This window comes from Myxocyprinus asiaticus, chromosome 48 (genome assembly GCF_019703515.2).
Source record: "Myxocyprinus asiaticus isolate MX2 ecotype Aquarium Trade chromosome 48, UBuf_Myxa_2, whole genome shotgun sequence".
NCBI lineage: Eukaryota > Metazoa > Chordata > Actinopteri > Cypriniformes > Catostomidae > Myxocyprinus > Myxocyprinus asiaticus.
In genome coordinates this window covers 5,142,797-5,160,847 of record NC_059391.1, presented here as the reverse complement: position 1 = coordinate 5,160,847, position 18,051 = coordinate 5,142,797, and the positions used below count along the sequence as shown (strand labels likewise).

Genomic DNA, 18,051 nt, shown 5'->3' with positions numbered 1-18,051 from the left:
CCACAGTGGTTAACAGTTTGAAATGACAGGAAGAATACGTAAATTCATACTCATACAGACTTATTAACAGTGTTCATTGCTCACACCCAAAAGCCACACTAAAAAGTTGGTTTTACAAGTCTCAATACTGATACTGGTAAATAATGTGATTATGCTGCTAAATTTGTCTAAAAGTAAGCTCTATCTATGAAATGTCTTCTAGAGGTGATGTAAAGCATGTTTGTAAGGTTTTGACGGTTTGTTTGCTCTCAGGGTGGATGTGGTGATCTGTCTGAGCACTACAGTCAGAAACGACACGCTACAGGAAGTGAAAGATCAGCGAGTCTCCATGAAGTGCCGTAAACAACTCAGAGTCGAGGAACTAGAGATGGTCAATACATTCAAATTCATGTCTTAAACTTAATACATTTAAAGATTTCTCTTGAATGTTAAGTCTTTGATTTCAAGTTAAAGGAATTGTTCTCCCCGAAATGAAAATAGTCACACTCATGTTGTTCCAAACCTGTATGATTTTCTTTCTTCCATGGAACAAAAAACAAGAGATTTTGCATAATCTCCCATGTGCTCTTTCTCGGGACTGGCAAGCTCCTAAAATGACCAAAAGCACCTTAAAATTAGTTCATTTTACTAGTGCGTTATAAGTCTTTTGATGCCAAAAATGCTCATTATTCTTTAAAACATTTTCCCACCACCGTAGCTTTCAAATATAATTTGCGATTGTGTTCATGCAAATAGTGACACCAGTAAAGTTAAAGATCATTGGTGCATGCTAGAGGTAGACCGATATATCGGTTTTACTGATCACGCGTCACACGTTTTGACCGACCCGCACTGGAAGCTTGAGACTGCTTTGGTGACTTTTCATGCTGGTAAGACTGACTGTAGTGTGAGCCAATAGCATTCAAGTCCGGGCTGTTAAGGAGGAGCATATCACTGGTTTCACCCGCTGAATGAATATGCCCCTTCACTGAAGTGCGAGTTGGTCATTTGAGTCTGAACGAGATAAGACGTCTCATTCATGAAGGAACTGAATGTACTGGTACACTTAATTGTTTGCGAACAAAAGGCACCAATCAGTCATCATTAACAAAGATCTGCTGAACAACTAAATGAGAGGAGGCGTTTGTTCAATTTGGCAATCTCGTTCAACAAGAAAATGGGCCGAATGAATTATGAATAAATTGGAGTGATAAACAGCTTATTACAATGGCATATGGACTTTATTGAAACTCATTATTTTTTAGGCTAGTATTGCCTATTTTTGTATAGCTTGATAAAAAGTCTTGCACAGCAGTTCAAAGTATGATAGATATGTTTTGTTGACATTTGTGGGGAAACACTCATGATGCTTAAACACTCTGCAGTGCTGAAGTCTCTTATTAGAACTGTTGAGATGCACATTTTAATAAGTGATGATAATTCGCCTTTTTCCGATTGTGAATAACTGAATAATCTGCTTTTTCCTCGTTCAAAGGGTAAAAGACAGTCATTTGGCACCATCTACTAGTGCAATAGCATAATTTGTAAAAATGGACAATGAACGTATCAGTGAACGAACTAATCTTTTTGGTGAACAGATTAAAAAGACTTGTCACTGAGAGTAATCAAAATCACCACCACTACTGGAGAGAGTACTTATTACAAGTTCTTTGAGCCAATGGATGGATCCACTAGTGTAAAATGAAGTAACATTTCACACAGATTTAAATTTTTTTTTTGTTAGCCTGCAATAGAAAAACGTAATGTAAGGTCTGTTGAAATGACTGGAACTTTCTCCCTATCTTCATGTCTTGACATGCACACAGCAGTGAACAGAGATAGCATGTATACAATGACAAAGAAGGCCTAGCTTAAAGCACGTTGCTAAGAAAGCTACAGTATATTTACTATAAAGTTACCAATATTAAAATCATGTTCCGAGAATGGATTTTAATTTTAAAGTTAATCCATGTAATAAAAGCAGAAGAATAATCTCGGTTGCGCTTTATTTTACAGTACGTGTACTTTCAGTATACTTAGTGTTCTTACCCAAGAAATTACTGAATAATAGTAGGTAACTAGTCCTTAATATGGGTTAAGGTTGGGGTTAGGTTTAGGGTTAGTACCTAGTAATTACTGTAGTTGTTATAATTATATAGTACGTAAATGAAGAACAGCACTGAAAAATAAAGTGCTATCATAATCTCTGTGACAAATACTGTAGGCACAGTCTGGGCCCCTTGAAAACATAGAGTGATCTGGGGCCGGATTCATGAAAATATTCTTAAGAAAAAAATTAGTTCTTAGGATAAATTATACAAAATTCGTAAGAGTTCATAAGTGCAATTCTTGACAAAATCGTAAGTTCTCAAGTATTTTCTTAAGAACGTCTTAATTTTTGTCTTAAGAATAAAAAGACAAGCTTTGACATTGTCTGATCAGCCTGCTCATAGGCTTGCCTTGTCACATAGCATACATAAAATTCAATACTTCAACACTGGTAAATCGTAACGATAAATGTATCTATTAACCTTTTTTTTTTTTTTTTTTTTTTTTTTTTTTTTGAGTGTTAAGTGCGTGAGATGTGTTAGTTTAACGACACTTCCCGTCATTGGAGAATTTACTTGCTGCTAACCATTTGATAATATTTAATTTGACATGGAGGAAAAGAAACAAACTTCAGTAGACACAAGCTGGATGTTCTTGAGGAAATTACTGCAAGGAAAAAGTTCTCCTTGGGAAGCTTGATGATAATATCACGTCGGAAATTAAGAGGCGGGTAAATGGGAAAGGGTGGCAGAGGCTGCCTCTGCTGTGCCAAACTCCAGTAGGAACGTGGATGGGGGTGAAAAAGAAAGTCTCCGCTTTCTAATGTTATAAATATTTTGTTTCTATGAGCTCTAAAGATCGCGGAAAGAGAGCACTATATGCAGCGCATCCGTTTGAATAAGCATGATTGGTCACCACATTAAGTAGCTTCAAAACGACATTTATTGTTTGAATTTGGTGAGTAACATTTAAATGGTTTACAAGCTGAAAATTAAAATACCATTAAACACCAGTAAATTAATTAAACATCTTACTTTTTAGAATTTAAGACAACTGTGAGGTAAGCCTAACTTTAAGATGTTATTTACGATTTTTAAGAACATTTTTTCCGAGAATTTGAATGCTTAAGTTTTTACGTAAGTTAGAAATTAAGAAGAAAATGGTAGTTAAGAAGAAATTTCTTCTGAAGAATGTTTTGTGAATTCGGCCCCTGGCAGCAAAATGTTTGGGGACCCCTGGTATGCTGTGTGTGTGTGTGTGTGTGTGTGTGTGTGTGTGTATATATATATATATATATATATATATATATATATAATCTTTCATCATTGACTATTCATCCATATTTTTATCCTCACTTCAATGCATATTTTGTTACAGCCCCAATTCTTTAACATTCTATGAATCGATTTAAACATCTATTGGCCGATTAATCGGTTATCTGCCTTTTCCACTACCATAGTTGGTATCAGCAAAATCCTCTGTTGGTCGACCTCTAGTTCATGCATGTCTCATATCGTCATTGATATCATGCCATATGTTTTGCACCAAATTAAAATGTACATAAACCAAATATTGTAAATAACATTTTCATTTTGGGGGGAAACTGTTACTTTATACTGTTTCTATTTTATTGTTCTGCTGTGTTGAAATTTTTCATTTTGTTGCGCACAGTAGTTTAATGTACTATTCCAATCTGCATTGGAACAATAGACAAAATTAGGTTTAAATGTAAAAGTGTGCACATTTAAAATCTACAGATCTGTTTTATTAAACAGTAGATGTATTGTTTTGTTTAGTACTGTGGTATACTGCACTATGTTCCCTTCAGTGAGTTATGTGATTGTTGTGTGTTGCACAGTCTGAAGACATTCGTCTAGAGCCGGATCTGTATGAAAGCTGTCGACAGGACATCAAGCAGCACTGTCAGAATGTGGTGTTTGGAAACGCTCAGGTAAAGCCATTAAACCTCCTACCCCTATATTCCTGTCAATTAGGAATGTCTAAAGTAGTGGTGCCAAGACGATACCATAATTGAAAAAATGTAACGATACTGGTGTTTCTTGTTCAAATAATTTTGCTGCAGTCTTCGTGGACTGTTATTCTACAGAAATTGGTGGAAAATGTGTAGACTTTATAATTTCCTATTAAGTACTATTTAGATGTAGACTGGTATATTTCAGTTTTACTGATTTTTGGATAAAACAGTGGCATGAGTTGCTATTTGAAACTATCAGTTATCTGCAAAACTCTGTGCCAACATTTTATTATTATTATTATTATCACTACACTGTGTTCCTCTAGAGGATTCTACAGTTAGAATGGTGTGGTTCTACAGTATAACAGTGGCCTCTTGAGGTGAAATAAAAATAATCACTGACAACTTGTGGGGATGCACTATCTTAAATCTTTCTTCACTGACAATATCCATCCATATTTGTATCCTCATTTCAATGCATATTTTATCTTGATTAGAAAAATCTAGTGTTCTATATTGATGCATGCAGTTGAGGGTATGCACAGAAAAATATGAATATATGGAAAATATGCCCCATCAGCACATACATTGTGTGTGTGTGTGTGTGTGTGTATATATATATATATATATACAGGTGCATCTCAATAAATTAGAATGTCGTGGAAAAGTTCATTTATTTCAGTAATTCAACTCAAATTGTGAAACTCGTGTATTAAATAAATTCAATGCACACAGACTGAAGTAATTTAAGTCTTTGGTTCTTTTAATTGTGATGATTTTGGCTCACATTTAACAAAAACCCACCAATTCACTATCTCAAAAAATTAGAATACATCATAAGACCAATAAAAAAACATTTTTAGTGAATTGTTGGCCTTCTGGAAAGTATGTTCATTTACTGTATATGTACTCAATACTTGGTAGGGGCTCCTTTTGCTTTAATTACTGCCTCAATTTGGCGTGGCATGGAGGTGATCAGTTTGTGGCACTGCTGAGGTGGTATGGAAGCCCAGGTTTCTTTGACAGTGGCCTTCAGCTCATCTGCATTTTTTGGTCTCTTGTTTCTCATTTTCCTCTTGACAATACCCCATAGATTCTCTATGGGGTTCAGGTCTGGTGAGTTTGCTGGCCACTCAAGCACACCAACACCATGGTCATTTAACCAACTTTTGGTGCTTTTGGCAGTGTGGGAAGGTGCCAAATCCTGCTGGAAAATGAAATCAGCATCTTTAAAAAGCTGGTCAGCGGAAGGAAGCATGAAGTGCTCCAAAATTTCTTGGTAAACGGGTGCAGTGACTTTGGTTTTCAAAAAACACAATGGACCAACACAAGCAGATGACATTGCACCCCAAATCATCACAGACTGTGGAAACTTAACACTGGACTTCAAGCAACTTGGGCTATGAGCTTCTCCACCCTTCCTCCAGACTCTAAGACCTTGGTTTCCAAATGAAATACAAAACTTGCTCTCATCTGAAAAGAGGACTTTGGACCACTGGGCAACAGTCCAGTTCTTCTTCTCCTTAGCCCAGGTAAGACGCCTCTGACGTTGTCTGTGGTTCAGGAGTGGCTTAACAAGAGGAATACGACAACTGTAGCCAAATTTCTTGACATGTCTGTGTCTTGATGCCTTGACCCCAGACTCAGTCCATTCCTTGTGAAGTTCACCCAAATTCTTGAATCGATTTTGCTGGACAATCATAAGGCTGCGGTTCTCTCTGTTGGTTGTGCATCTTTTTCTTCCACACTTTTTCCTTCCACTCATCTTTCTGTTAACATGCTTGGATACAGCACTCTGTGAACAGCCAGCTTCTTTGGCAATGAATGTTTGTGGCTTACCCTCCTTGTGAAGGGTGTCAATGATTGTCTTCTGGACAATTGTCAGATCAGCAGTCTTCCCCATGATTGTGTAGCCTAGTGAACCAAACTGAGAGACCATTTTGAAGGCTCAGGAAACATTTGCAGGTGTTTTGAGTTGATTAGCTGATTGGCATGTCACCATATTCTAATTTTTTGAGATAGTGAATTGGTGGGTTTTTGTTAAATGTGAGCCAAAATCATCACAATTAAAAGAACCAAAGACTTAAACTACTTCAATCTGTGTGCATTGAATTTACTTAATACACGAGTTTCACAATTTGAGTTGAATTACTGAAATAAATGAACTTTTCCACGACATTCTAATTTATTGAGATGCACCTGTATATATTAGTACTGAACAAAAGTTTTAGGCACTTATGAAAAATGTTGCATATTGAGAACTTCAAAAAATAATGACAAATAGTTTTCATTTATCAATTAACATCATACAAAGTCCAGTAAACATAAAAAGAATCCTAAATCAATATTTGGTGTAACCACCTTTGCCTTCAAAACAGTCCCAATTTTCCAAGATACACCGTGACAGTTTTTCTTGGTTGTTGGCATTATTTATCTGGTGAATATATTGGCTATAAAAAAAGCTTCATTTGGTGAATACTTAAATATTTAATTGTAACGAAGACAAGTCTCCGTCATTTCAAAATAGGAGTCACAAAATAAGTATTTCGGGCTTGTTTACAGTTAAAAGTCTTGCGTTATGCACCACATATTTATTTTTTTGGTTATTGTTGGGATTTTGGTTGAACAATAAACTTTTGGGCTTTTACTAATTTTGGACTATTGTAGCTTCTGTCTTTTCCTGTCATAGTAAAAAAGATTTTAAAAATTTTTTTTACATTCTGTAAATCAATTTTTACAATTATCAGCCTTCTCCACCATGGCTGCGTTTCCCAAAAGTATAGTAAGCTAAATAGATCATACAAACCATTGACGCCAGTGGTCTCAACAATCAACTTAAGCTTGCAATTCTTTTGGGAAACCCAGCCTAGCTTAGTTAGACCTCTACTACTATTTCATAATGTACCAAAATCAACATGAAGCTCACTATTAACTAGAACTTAGTCAGCTTGAAACCATTTTTGCAACCCATTTTACTTCAGCAATGTGACATATATCCAAGAGAAACTGGGTATTCAACAAGAAAGAAATGGAACATGCAATTAGGGATGTGCGGAACAACTAATTTCACTGACATTTAAATGTACATTTTGGAGTCGACTGTCTAAAAAGTGAGAAACCCTCCGAAAACAGTAAAAAAAAAAAAAAAAAACATTGTTTATGTGACCCATTTACTTCAAGGAATATTCAGGTTCAGTACAAGTTAATCTCAGTCGACAGCATTTGTGGCATAATGTTGATTGCCACAAAAAATTATTTCGACTCGTCCCTCCTTTTCTTCAAAAAAAAAAAAAAAAAGCAAAAATCTGGGTTCCAGAGAGGCATATAAAATAACTTGCAAGCACGAACAGATTTAAAGAAGACTCAAATGTAAAAACATCCATAGCGACTTGCAAGCTAACAATTCCGAAATCTGCTTCCCGTACCACCACCGACGTGACTTTCATAGCTACTTTGCTCATTTTGCGAGAGGACATTTTTCTGTGCACGCCACGAGTGAGAGAGGGAACAAGCATGCGTGGCCTGAGGTGAAATGAAACTTTGTATCCATCTGCTCCTGATATCCTCCTCTTTAATAATTGTATTATATTAATAATCATATTTAAAATGTAACATTAACGAGACTGAATTTAAGTGCATCCTTTGTATAAAATAAATAAATAAATAATTTAAAGCCAAATGAAAATGTGTCAAAATGTTGGACATTTTAATGGGGAAAAATATTGACCGCCTAGTAATTCCAGTGTCGACTAGCAGTATCAAAACCATTTAATCGCCAAGTTGACTTGTCTCTTATGGAATTTAACTACAATAAATCAAAACAATCTGTGGCTCGTGTGTTCAGGTTATCGAGTGTTTGAAGGAGAATAAGAAGCTGTTGACGCAGCACTGTCATCAGAAGCTTTTCAGACTGCAGGAGACTGAGATGATTGATCCAGAACTGGACTTCCAGCTCATGAGAGTCTGCAAGCAGATGATCAGGGTGTGTTTGCAGGCACCAACCAGAGACAACACATCACAGCTAGTTTTCTTCTGAAACCTCTTCAATTGTATTCTGAAAGCCTCTAAAAGGAAATTGTGTTTGATTAATGTATAGAAGCTGTTCAAGAGCATTTTTTTTTTTTGGTCTCTTTTTAATATGTCCTCTGCTATATTTCTACAGCGTTTCTGCACTGAGACGGATGCGAAGAACATGCTGCAGTGCCTCAAACAAAACAAGAACAGTGAGCTGATGGACCCGAAATGCAAACAAATGATCACCAAGAGACAGATCACCCAGAACACAGGTACAAACACCCATAAACACCCGCACACGCATTCAGGCTCTCCTCGCATCATTCAAATATTTATCTCGGTAGTGAGCCATTGATAACATTTGCTCCTGGCCACAACAGACATAAATTTGATTGGTTACATTGGTCGACAACTAACTTGTCTTGTTTCCATTCTAGATTATCGTCTGAACCCTGTGCTGAGGAAGGCTTGCAAGGCCGACATCCCCAAGTTCTGCCAGAGCATTCTGAACAAAGCCAAAGATGACAGTGAGCTGGAGGGACAGGTCATCTCCTGTCTCAAACTCAAATATGCAGACCAGGTCTGTAGTCTGCCATACACACCCCTACATCATCATAACATGCTTGCTTTCAGCTTTGTTTGGTCAAAGCACTGTCACTAACGAGAAAGAGTCTGTGTTTGTCTCTGCAGCGTCTTTCTCCGGACTGTGAGGATCAGATCCGTGTAATTCTGCAGGAGTCTGCGCTAGACTACAGACTCGACCCACAGCTGCAGTTGCAGTGCAATGAGGAGGTAACATTCCCCATCTGATAATTTTCTTGTGTGATGCAGAGATGGTTTGGTCTTGAGTGACAATGTGAGAATGGGTTCATCTGTCTCAGATCCCGCGGCTCTGTGCGGAGGAGGTCGCAGCGCAGGAGCAAACGGGTCAGGTGGAGGAGTGTTTGAAAGTCAACCTGCTGAAGATTAGCCATGAGGGATGTAAAAAGGTAAGAACTTTAGCAAGATTAGCTGGGTAGTCACAGGTCCACTTGAGGTCTGCACTGCTATTAGGTTGGAGTGGTACCTGAGCCTGGTTGACCAGACCCAACTGGTACAGTCAAATTCTAAACTGAACCTAAAATAGCTCTCTTTATAATTTCTTCTCCAAGCCAGTAAATTTGTTGCAATAGGCTGTATTTTATTTAAACACTGTATGCAACATGCAAAACATTCAGTTTGAGTAAGGCCAGGGGCCCATCAGAACACCAGATTAAAAGGGAATAAACATTGGTATACCATTTATGAAGTGCTGAAATCATTTGTAACAGTCACATAAAGTCATCTTTGTAACTTGAGTTTTTTCAGAATGTTGAATCTTTGTGACCTATGTGCTAAAAAAAGCTAGAAGCAGTGAATAAAACCAAACACAGGTGTCTAGAGATGCGTTTTTAAAAATGTATGGTCTTTTTAACTTGGCACAGTGTCTAAAAATTGTCAGTCCTGCACGAGAGACGGGGGGAAAAAACAGCGAGACATGACACAATGGTTGAAGAGCGTGTTTACATAGAAAAACTATTTAAAATCACAGCAGGCATGCGCAAAAACACGTTTGGTGTTAACAGCCCCTAACTTGTCTGTTCACACGTGTCTGTGAGTGAAAGAACGTAAGCAAAATACGTTACGTTAAAAGTACAAAAACAATATTATATGTTAAAGAAATGCACCCTATATTAAACAAATATAAAATTATCAAAATATTTATAACAATCATTTTATGAATTAAAAACCTGCCCTTGAAGTTATATTAAAATAAAATATTATGTCAAATTAATGTAGCCTGTTTTATTAAATAAAAAAATTATCAAAATATTTATAATAATGATTTTCTTTTCATTTATCCAAAGTGACATTAAAATTGCAAAATATTATTATATATTAAATATAGTCTATATTATATTAAATGTACTTTATATTACAGTATTGTGCAAAAGTTTGTGGCACTTGTGAAAAACTTTCAAAGTGAGGATTTCTTAAAAAAAAAATTATGACAAATAGTTTTAGCTCTGTGAGGGCCATGACATCTGTTGCAGGGCTACCTGTTCTTCTATTCTATTTGCAAAATTAATGTTTGGGAGTATAAAATGTATATTTCCTATTGACACACTAAAGCTGAAGATATAAATAACCATCTTAAAACAAATGTTTTTGTGAAACATCTTATGTGCCTAAGACTTTTGCACAGTACTGTATATTATAAACATATTTATAATTTATTTTTTCATTAATTACAAACCTGACAAAAATCTGAAGTTACATTTGAAATAAAATAAAAAATAATGTATTAAAGAAATAGACCTTTTCTATGTGGATTGTGCACCGATTTTGCACCGATGTGACTATAAAAAGGTACTCAGAAGGCTGCTTTCTTAAATATTTTTATTAAAGAATATTTGACATTATTATTATACATTGTCAACAAATTCTAGAAATGAACTCTGAGAAAATAAAGAATAAATAAAAATACAATAAATAGCTTAAAAAACATCAGTACTGTTCAGTATCAGTCAGTTGCTGACCATTTAAATAAAGAATAAATAAAAATACAATAAAAAGCTAAATAAACATCAGTATTACTGTTTAGTATCAGTCAAATGCTGACCATTAAAATAAAGAATAAATAAAAATACAATAAATAGCTTAAAAAACATCAGTACTGTTCAGTATCAGTCAGTTGCTGACCATTTAAATAAAGAATAAATAAAAATACAATAAAAAGCTAAACATCAGTATTACTGTTTAGTATCAGTCAAATGCTGACCATTAAAATAAATAATAAATAAAAATACAATAAATAGCTAAATAAACATCAGTAGTACTGTTTAGTATGTCAGTTGCTGACCATTAAAATAAAGAATACATTCAAATAAAATAAATAGCAAACTAAACATCAGTAGTAGTTTAGTATCAGTCAAATGCTGACCATTAAAATAAAGAATATTTTCAAATAAAATAAATAGCTAAATAAACATCAGTAGTACTGTTTAGTATCAGTCAAATGCTGACTATTTTAATACTGCCAGTCAGTTAGGGGCAGGTTGGAAAACAAGAAGCATTTACACCTGCTGAGTCAAGCGGTGTTACACCGTATTCTGCTATACAAGTTCAGGAGAAACTTTTAATGGTGGAAAACCAGACTTTTAAATATTACATTTTGTAAATGCTACGACTGGAATTGTTCGGTTGAAGGGGGTACCAAACTGTGAATCCTGAACAAAACAGTTTGGTGAATACATGTTTACACATTAGCTTCCACTCAGCTGACAAGCAATGAAAGTAGCTACGTGGTTAGCTAGTTAGCTATAAGCTTGTTGTCACGGAGAGTAAAATATGAACGTTGTTTATTTTCCTTTCCAGCATTGCGTCTCACCAACTAGGTAATAATATAGCGTGAAATCAGCACTCAACAGACACAATCCACCACCGCACCATTGTCTGCTTAGCTGCAAAAAGATGTTCTCTTACCTTTCAATCTTCAACATTACTGACTGCACTGACAAACTATAGCTGGCCAACAGATGTGATAAAAATGAGTGACATGGTTGTCAGGGACAGGGTTAACATTATATTAGATATATTGAAAAGGGGAAATGATGGGGTCTTTGTTTATTAACATTCCAGTTTGTATTTCACAAACTAGTTAGCAACTTAACAAGACGACACCTTTTAACATCGCACCGCTTAACTCCGCCCTGTCTGCAGAGTCAGCTCTGTAAACATTGGAGTCAGACCACCCTCCGCTGGACAAACTATGCTATGACACCAACTCTAAAGCATTGTTTTCTGCATTATATGCTCTGAAAAAAAGTTTTCATATCTGTGCATATCAGTAAACATATACGCTGATACCGATATATTGGTGAAAGGCTAATATGGGCCGACCGATATATCAGTCGGGCACTAATATACATACACTGTATATCGTTGTTAAAACCCCAACCTGACCTGAGACCAATGGACCCGACAAACCGTTGGGTTTTGGGTGGATTCGGGTAAGGTTCAGGTTCAGGTTTAAATACAGACCTCTAATATCCACTGCATCAATTGAGACTGGTTAGAGGGTTCACTTTTTCTTTTTTTTCTTTTTTAGTTTTGTCTAGCCAAACTTTTGACTTCCATTACAAATTCTGGTCTGTTTTGCTACTTATTCTGGCTAAGAACCACCCATTTACACCATGTCCTAACCGGACGCAACCGCAATTAAGAGACACGCAACACAATTAAATATCCCAACCAGCCATAACTGTGACGAGCAACAGGACATTGTCCATCACTTGTTTTTTATTTTTGCGTCGGCGCGATGGTCCAAAATGATCCTCCTCATAAATGCACATTAAACATCAAATAAGTTCTGATTGACTGCGATTGTGCTCTACATTAACACGTTCAGTGTGGACAAACTAATTATTCACTGGAATAGGACATGGTGATAGACAGGAAGAGACCATCTGACTGACATATAAAGTGACCAGCCACAATTCTTTTTACTTATTTATTTAACATACACTACCAGTCAAAAGTCTGGAAACACTTGACTGAACTGTTTCTCATAGCTCATTTAAATAGTGCTGCAGCAGTGTCCACTAAAGGTTGTTTAGATAACACCAAAGAAATTTCGGTCTGTCCTAAAGTGTTAAGGACCTGATATTTCATGTTCACAAATTAAAAATAAAGTGGAATATACATTTCTGCTCAAGGGCATGCCATTTACTTAGAACTATTGGCCTCAAAACAAAACTCTTGAATATAGGTTCAATGCCATGATGCTAGTGCAGCTAGTTCTTCCTCAGGAGTGCTCATTTTATCAACCTAACAAATTGTATACAAATGTTTTTTTTTGTGGAGTGATATAAACCTTTGCACCCTGACTAGAAAAATGCATCAGATGCTCAATAAACGATCAATGGCCGTACTGGCCGAACTTTTTAGCCTGTGTAAATGCTGTAATGGGTGTCTGCCTAAATTAGATTCAGTTCTGTTCTCATGACTCTTCTGACTCATTCCTGCTGTAGGAGGTGCTGAACATTCTGAAGGAGAGTAAGGCAGATATCTTTGTGGATCCAGTTCTACACACAGCTTGCGCTCTGGACATCAAACACCAATGTGCCGCAATCCCACCTGGCCGAGGAAGGCGTAAGTATTTTTGAAATGAACAAATGTTTTTACACTGCTTTACAGCGTATATATTTTGATTACTCTACTCTGTGTTTGAACAGAGATGTCGTGTCTAATGGAAGCTCTCCAGGATAAGCGTGTGAGATTACAGCCAGAGTGTAAAAAGAGATTACAGGACCGCATTGACATGTGGGGTTACGCAGCCAAGGTGAATAAAGCATGAATATGCACAAACCCATCTTCTTTTATTCTTTTTTTTAATTCTTTTTTTTATAAACCATTTACAATTGCCAGTAATCACAACACACTCAGATGTTGTAACCTAACCATTTGTTCTGTTACGCTGTGGTATTCAAGTACAGTTTTCAAGTACTTTATTACAAGACATAGTGAGCTGCCTACCTAAACAGCATTTCATGGTATCATAGGCACGCTCCTGACATGAAGGCTGGTCCAAAAAGTTAGCAGCAACATAAAGTTAGCAGCTCCCTTCAACCTTCTTTTGGCAAGATTTTAAGGCAGCATTATATGTATCTTTCACAGAGAGTACATTTCCAATTATAAATATACAGTACCTATTTATATATTTATGCTTGGAGTATTGCTATGTTAGCTTAGCAATATGTTAATGTCAAATTCTATTGGAATCAATCAAAAGTCAAGACATTTACACATTTATTACACTTACTACATTACTACATTTTGTTACATGTTTGTTTATATGCTTTTGTGCAATTTACATTGAGTTTACATTTATATAAATAACAAGCACTAAAATGGTACTGTCTCTTTAAGAGATCAGCTTAAAGAGCAATTGTTTATGGTTGAATGAGCGCAGCGCACATTAACAGAGATAGGATCATCGTGAGAGAAGTTGCACGGTGGTTTTTCCTTCATCCATGCAATGTATGATTAGAATTAATTTGTATTTTTTTACTTTTCAATTGCCAACTGACTGTAAATAAAGGATATTAAAGGGATAATTCACCCAAAAATAAAAATTCTCATCATTTACTCACCCTCATGCCATCCCAGATGTGTATGACTTTCTTTCTTCTGCAGAACTCATATGAAGATTTTTAGAAGAATATCTCAGCTCTGTAGGTCCATACAATGCAAGTGAATGGTGACCAGTCATTTGCAGCTCCAAAAATCACATAAAGGAAACAGAAGTAATCCATAAGTTGGATCCATGTCTTCAGAAGCAATATAATAGGTGTGGGTGAGAAACAGAACAATATTTGAGTCCTTTTTTTACTCTAAATCTTCACTTTAACTTTAACTTACAGATGTGAACGTGAAACTAAACAGGCACCACATGTGACTTTCAGATGTAAAAGAGAAAGTGGAGATTTAGAGTAAAAAGGGACTTAAATATTGTTCTGTTTCTCACCCACACCTATCATGTTTCTTCTGAAGATATGGATTTAACCACTGGAGTTTTATGGATTACTTTGATTCCTTTATGTGATTTTTGGAGCTACAAAGCTCTGATCACCATTCACTTGCATTGTATGGACCGACAGAGCTGAAATATTCTTCTAAAAATCTTTGTATTCTGCTGAAGAAAGTCATACACATCTGGGATGGCATGAGGGTGAATAAATGATGAGAATTTTCATGAACTATCCCTTTAAAAGAGACATTAAATTAAAATGGAGTGTGTGGCTCTCGTCTTTTGACACAAAATGCACGGGGCGAGCCAAAAGGAAACTTTTACTTGCGTAGTATGTATGACTTGCTCATACACATATTTATTGTACAAGTTCTCAAATTTAAATCTACACGCTCTCAAGTTTTGCAACACTTTTACCTTCTAACAGATGTCCAACAGGCGCTTTACTGGTCTGTAGCCATGCTTTAAAATGGAGAATGTTGTGAAAACATGTCTGTGGAAAATTTTAATCGAAGTCAGAGTTTAAGTCATTAAAAGTTATTTCAATGACATTGCATGGCTGAACTAAAGCGATGGCGACAGCGCGATTGACACTTTAGGACCAGCTGTAGCTAAATGAGATACATTTCCTTCAGAATGCACGCTCACGAGACACGCTGTAAAAGACTAGGCTGAATCCAGCTTCTTAATCGCCAGCTTCTCATTCAGTTAAGGATCACGGTGCTTAAGTTCTTCACCACTACACCTCAATCTCTGTCAGGTGAAATCTGAACATTTACTAGCCAGTGGCTAATAACAGACATATTTTAGTCGCATAGCACAACATTTTAATCTAATGCGACGGTTAACATCAGCTTGATTTCGGCAACAATTTTTCATGAATCAGGCCAAATTTACTTTAGCGTGTGCTTGGTTGTCTTCTAGCTTTACATGTGCGCAAATTGTGAATTGATGTCATATTTAAACTCAATGTTGAAACTATCCAGAAGTATCAAGTAACAACGCTGCATGTTCACCATGAATTATTGTTTGTTAATATAGGAGCGTTTTTAGGAGTACCTGTATCGTTACTAATGCTTTCCTAACAACAGTCTTGTGTCTGCGGTCTCTCTTTCCTCAATAGGTAGCACCAGCAGAAGGTTTCTCCGACCTGGCCGGTCAGGTTTTCTTGTCTCCTGCTAAGAACTACATCCTGAGCATTCTGTTGACATGCGTTTTGGTGCTCTTCCTCATGGGTCTGCTGTGCGGCCGCATAACCAAGCGTGTGACGCAAGAGTTGAAGAACAGGTAGAGAGGGGTGGCGGGGGCAGGGGTAGTGTGATTCCGCTCCCCCTATGGGGCAGAAAGCCCAGAAAGCCCCATCCGCCGTTCTTCATCCTGGGCCAGGGAAGGACGCTGGGGTTGGTAAAGCAAATTTGACGAGGGGGTTGGGGGGTGGGTGTTTAGACTCTGTGTGTGTGCATTTTTGTGGTACCACCCATGGCCACATTGGGACCTAGTTTTAATTGCGACACACACACTTTATTTTTTTCCCCGGACTGTGCATATCCTACATCATCGTCTGTAAATCTGCCTGCTGCGGAACCCACAAGCGTCCTTTCTGCTGTGCACATTTGTGTGTTCTGCGGAGCATTCCGGCCGACGCCAATAAACTGGATCAGCTTTCTTCAATTACAAGCACTAATGTCGCAAAGACTTTGTTTTGCTTTCCAGCTAGACGTTTTTATTTATTGTTGATGTTTTGGCTGTTTTGGATTGCGGTAGCAGGAGGTTTTGCGTGAATTTGCTTTGTGGTTTCTTACTATTTGCAGGGATGTTGAACACAGGCAGCAAATTGTTGCAGTTTTTTATGTCCATGCTTAAGAAAATAGTTACTGAAGATGTGCATAGTGACAACGATTGAGTGATGATTTTTTCTTTTTTTTTTTTTTAAATGCGTGTTTGTGCCTTTTTGCCATCTGAGTGAGAGATTGTGATTTGTGTGTCAATGGATAATGTGTTTGTGAATCTCTTAAGTTTATTTTTTTTTCTCTCTCTCAAAATGTTTGGTTTCATCGTGGGCTACTTTTTTTCCATTGGAAACATAAATGTTTTTTCCTGCTCTTGGTAATTATTCCGTCTTTTGGTGGGTGGATTTTGATTGGGGAGGGTTTCTTTCGTGGATGCAGTGTGAAGGTTTAGCACATCAGTCCCACTGCTGTAAGTGTTGAAGGAGAACTGCTCTTAACTGAGCCGATAGCACCAAATTTACAAACTTGAGCTTGGCCTGTCCAAATCGCAATGATAACGCAAATCAAGGGTGGCGGTTGATTCTGGGCTCAGGAAGGGACACATTCAACCTCTTGATTGCTTGGACAACATGTCCTTGCTGATTCTCATTGGCCACATTAAGACGTCAGGATGTTTACATGCTGTTATTGATGTAATAAATGATGGCTGTGGTATCGTCACCTCTCATCTGAGTTTTTTGGCGGTCAACAGATAGGGTTTTCATAGTGCCATTTTAACAGACTGTTCTGTTGGCTTAAAACATCCCCAACACTCCATACAAAGAATTGAATGCTTTGCTTTGATATCTGCGAGTCAAATTCATGTTTTCAAAAACTCACCCATGTCTCAATTATCATTGTAGATACATTCATTTTTTTCTATGTTCTGGGAATGCCTTGCTCTGGGTTAACAGAAGTCTAGGTCGCTATGACTTCCTAAGAGTAGGAGAATTTTTGGTTTCAAACACTTTTTTCACAATTGGTCCATCTTTTCAAATGGGATTTTAAAACATTTGAAACATATTGCCGTCCATAATTATGATAGTTTCAGGCTTTACTTTGAGCTTTTTCATTTGGTTTCACGGTGCAATCTTTTCTCTAAGATTTAGAGAACTTGGAGGATTGTGATCCATTAAGAACCGTGTTACTACATTTGCAAAAAAAAACATTGTTTTTGAGTATTTTCTTGTTATTTTTCAGTAAAAATATCTAAACATTCTTAAAACAAGATTAATTCACTTGAAGCAAAATGGCAACATATTTTGTCTTGTTTTCAGAGAAATCTAGCTAAATTTGGTAATGTTTTTGCTTATAACAAGAAAAAAATGGGGTAAGAAAAAAACGTAATTAGAGGGTGAAACAATTTTTTTTTTATTTGCAAATAATTAGTTTCTTGTTTTGAGCATAAACCCCACTTAATTTTTTTGAAAAGGCTTATCTAGTTTTTTTTTTTGTGTTTTTTTGTGTTTTTTTTTTTTTTTTTTTTACGATATGTTTTACTGGAAAATAAGACTAAAACACTTGTTAAAATTATTTTTTTATTATTATTGTTTTATTTTGCAGTGTGTTGAGTTTATCTTGTATATTCAACTCAAGCGAAATCTCATAATACAACCATTTGTCAACTAAGTTTGTAAATTTGTACCTTTTGTAATTGTTTTTCACTACTTAAAGCTTTAGTGCAGAAACTCCTAATTATTTTTTTTTCTATTCAT

General features: G+C 36.4%; 1 protein-coding gene across 4 annotated transcripts in view; it reads left to right on the top strand.

Moving 5' to 3' along the window:
- LOC127437447 (Golgi apparatus protein 1-like) overlaps nucleotides 1-18,051 on the top strand; it is a 65,419-nt gene that overhangs the window by 45,699 nt on the left and 1,669 nt on the right. For 2 of the 4 annotated variants that reach the window (XM_051692367.1, XM_051692366.1), the window contains 10 exons: nucleotides 253-370; nucleotides 3,887-3,979; nucleotides 7,848-7,985; nucleotides 8,166-8,289; nucleotides 8,455-8,597; nucleotides 8,708-8,809; nucleotides 8,899-9,006; nucleotides 13,069-13,189; nucleotides 13,273-13,379; nucleotides 15,691-15,854. In XM_051692367.1, coding sequence (XP_051548327.1) covers nucleotides 253-370; nucleotides 3,887-3,979; nucleotides 7,848-7,985; nucleotides 8,166-8,289; nucleotides 8,455-8,597; nucleotides 8,708-8,809; nucleotides 8,899-9,006; nucleotides 13,069-13,189; nucleotides 13,273-13,379; nucleotides 15,691-15,854 — 1,218 coding nt within the window. Of the gene's footprint in view, nucleotides 1-252; nucleotides 371-3,886; nucleotides 3,980-7,847; nucleotides 7,986-8,165; nucleotides 8,290-8,454; nucleotides 8,598-8,707; nucleotides 8,810-8,898; nucleotides 9,007-13,068; nucleotides 13,190-13,272; nucleotides 13,380-15,690; nucleotides 15,859-18,051 lie in introns of those variants that run through there. The other 2 variants (XM_051692368.1, XM_051692369.1) reach the window with 2 other exon arrangements.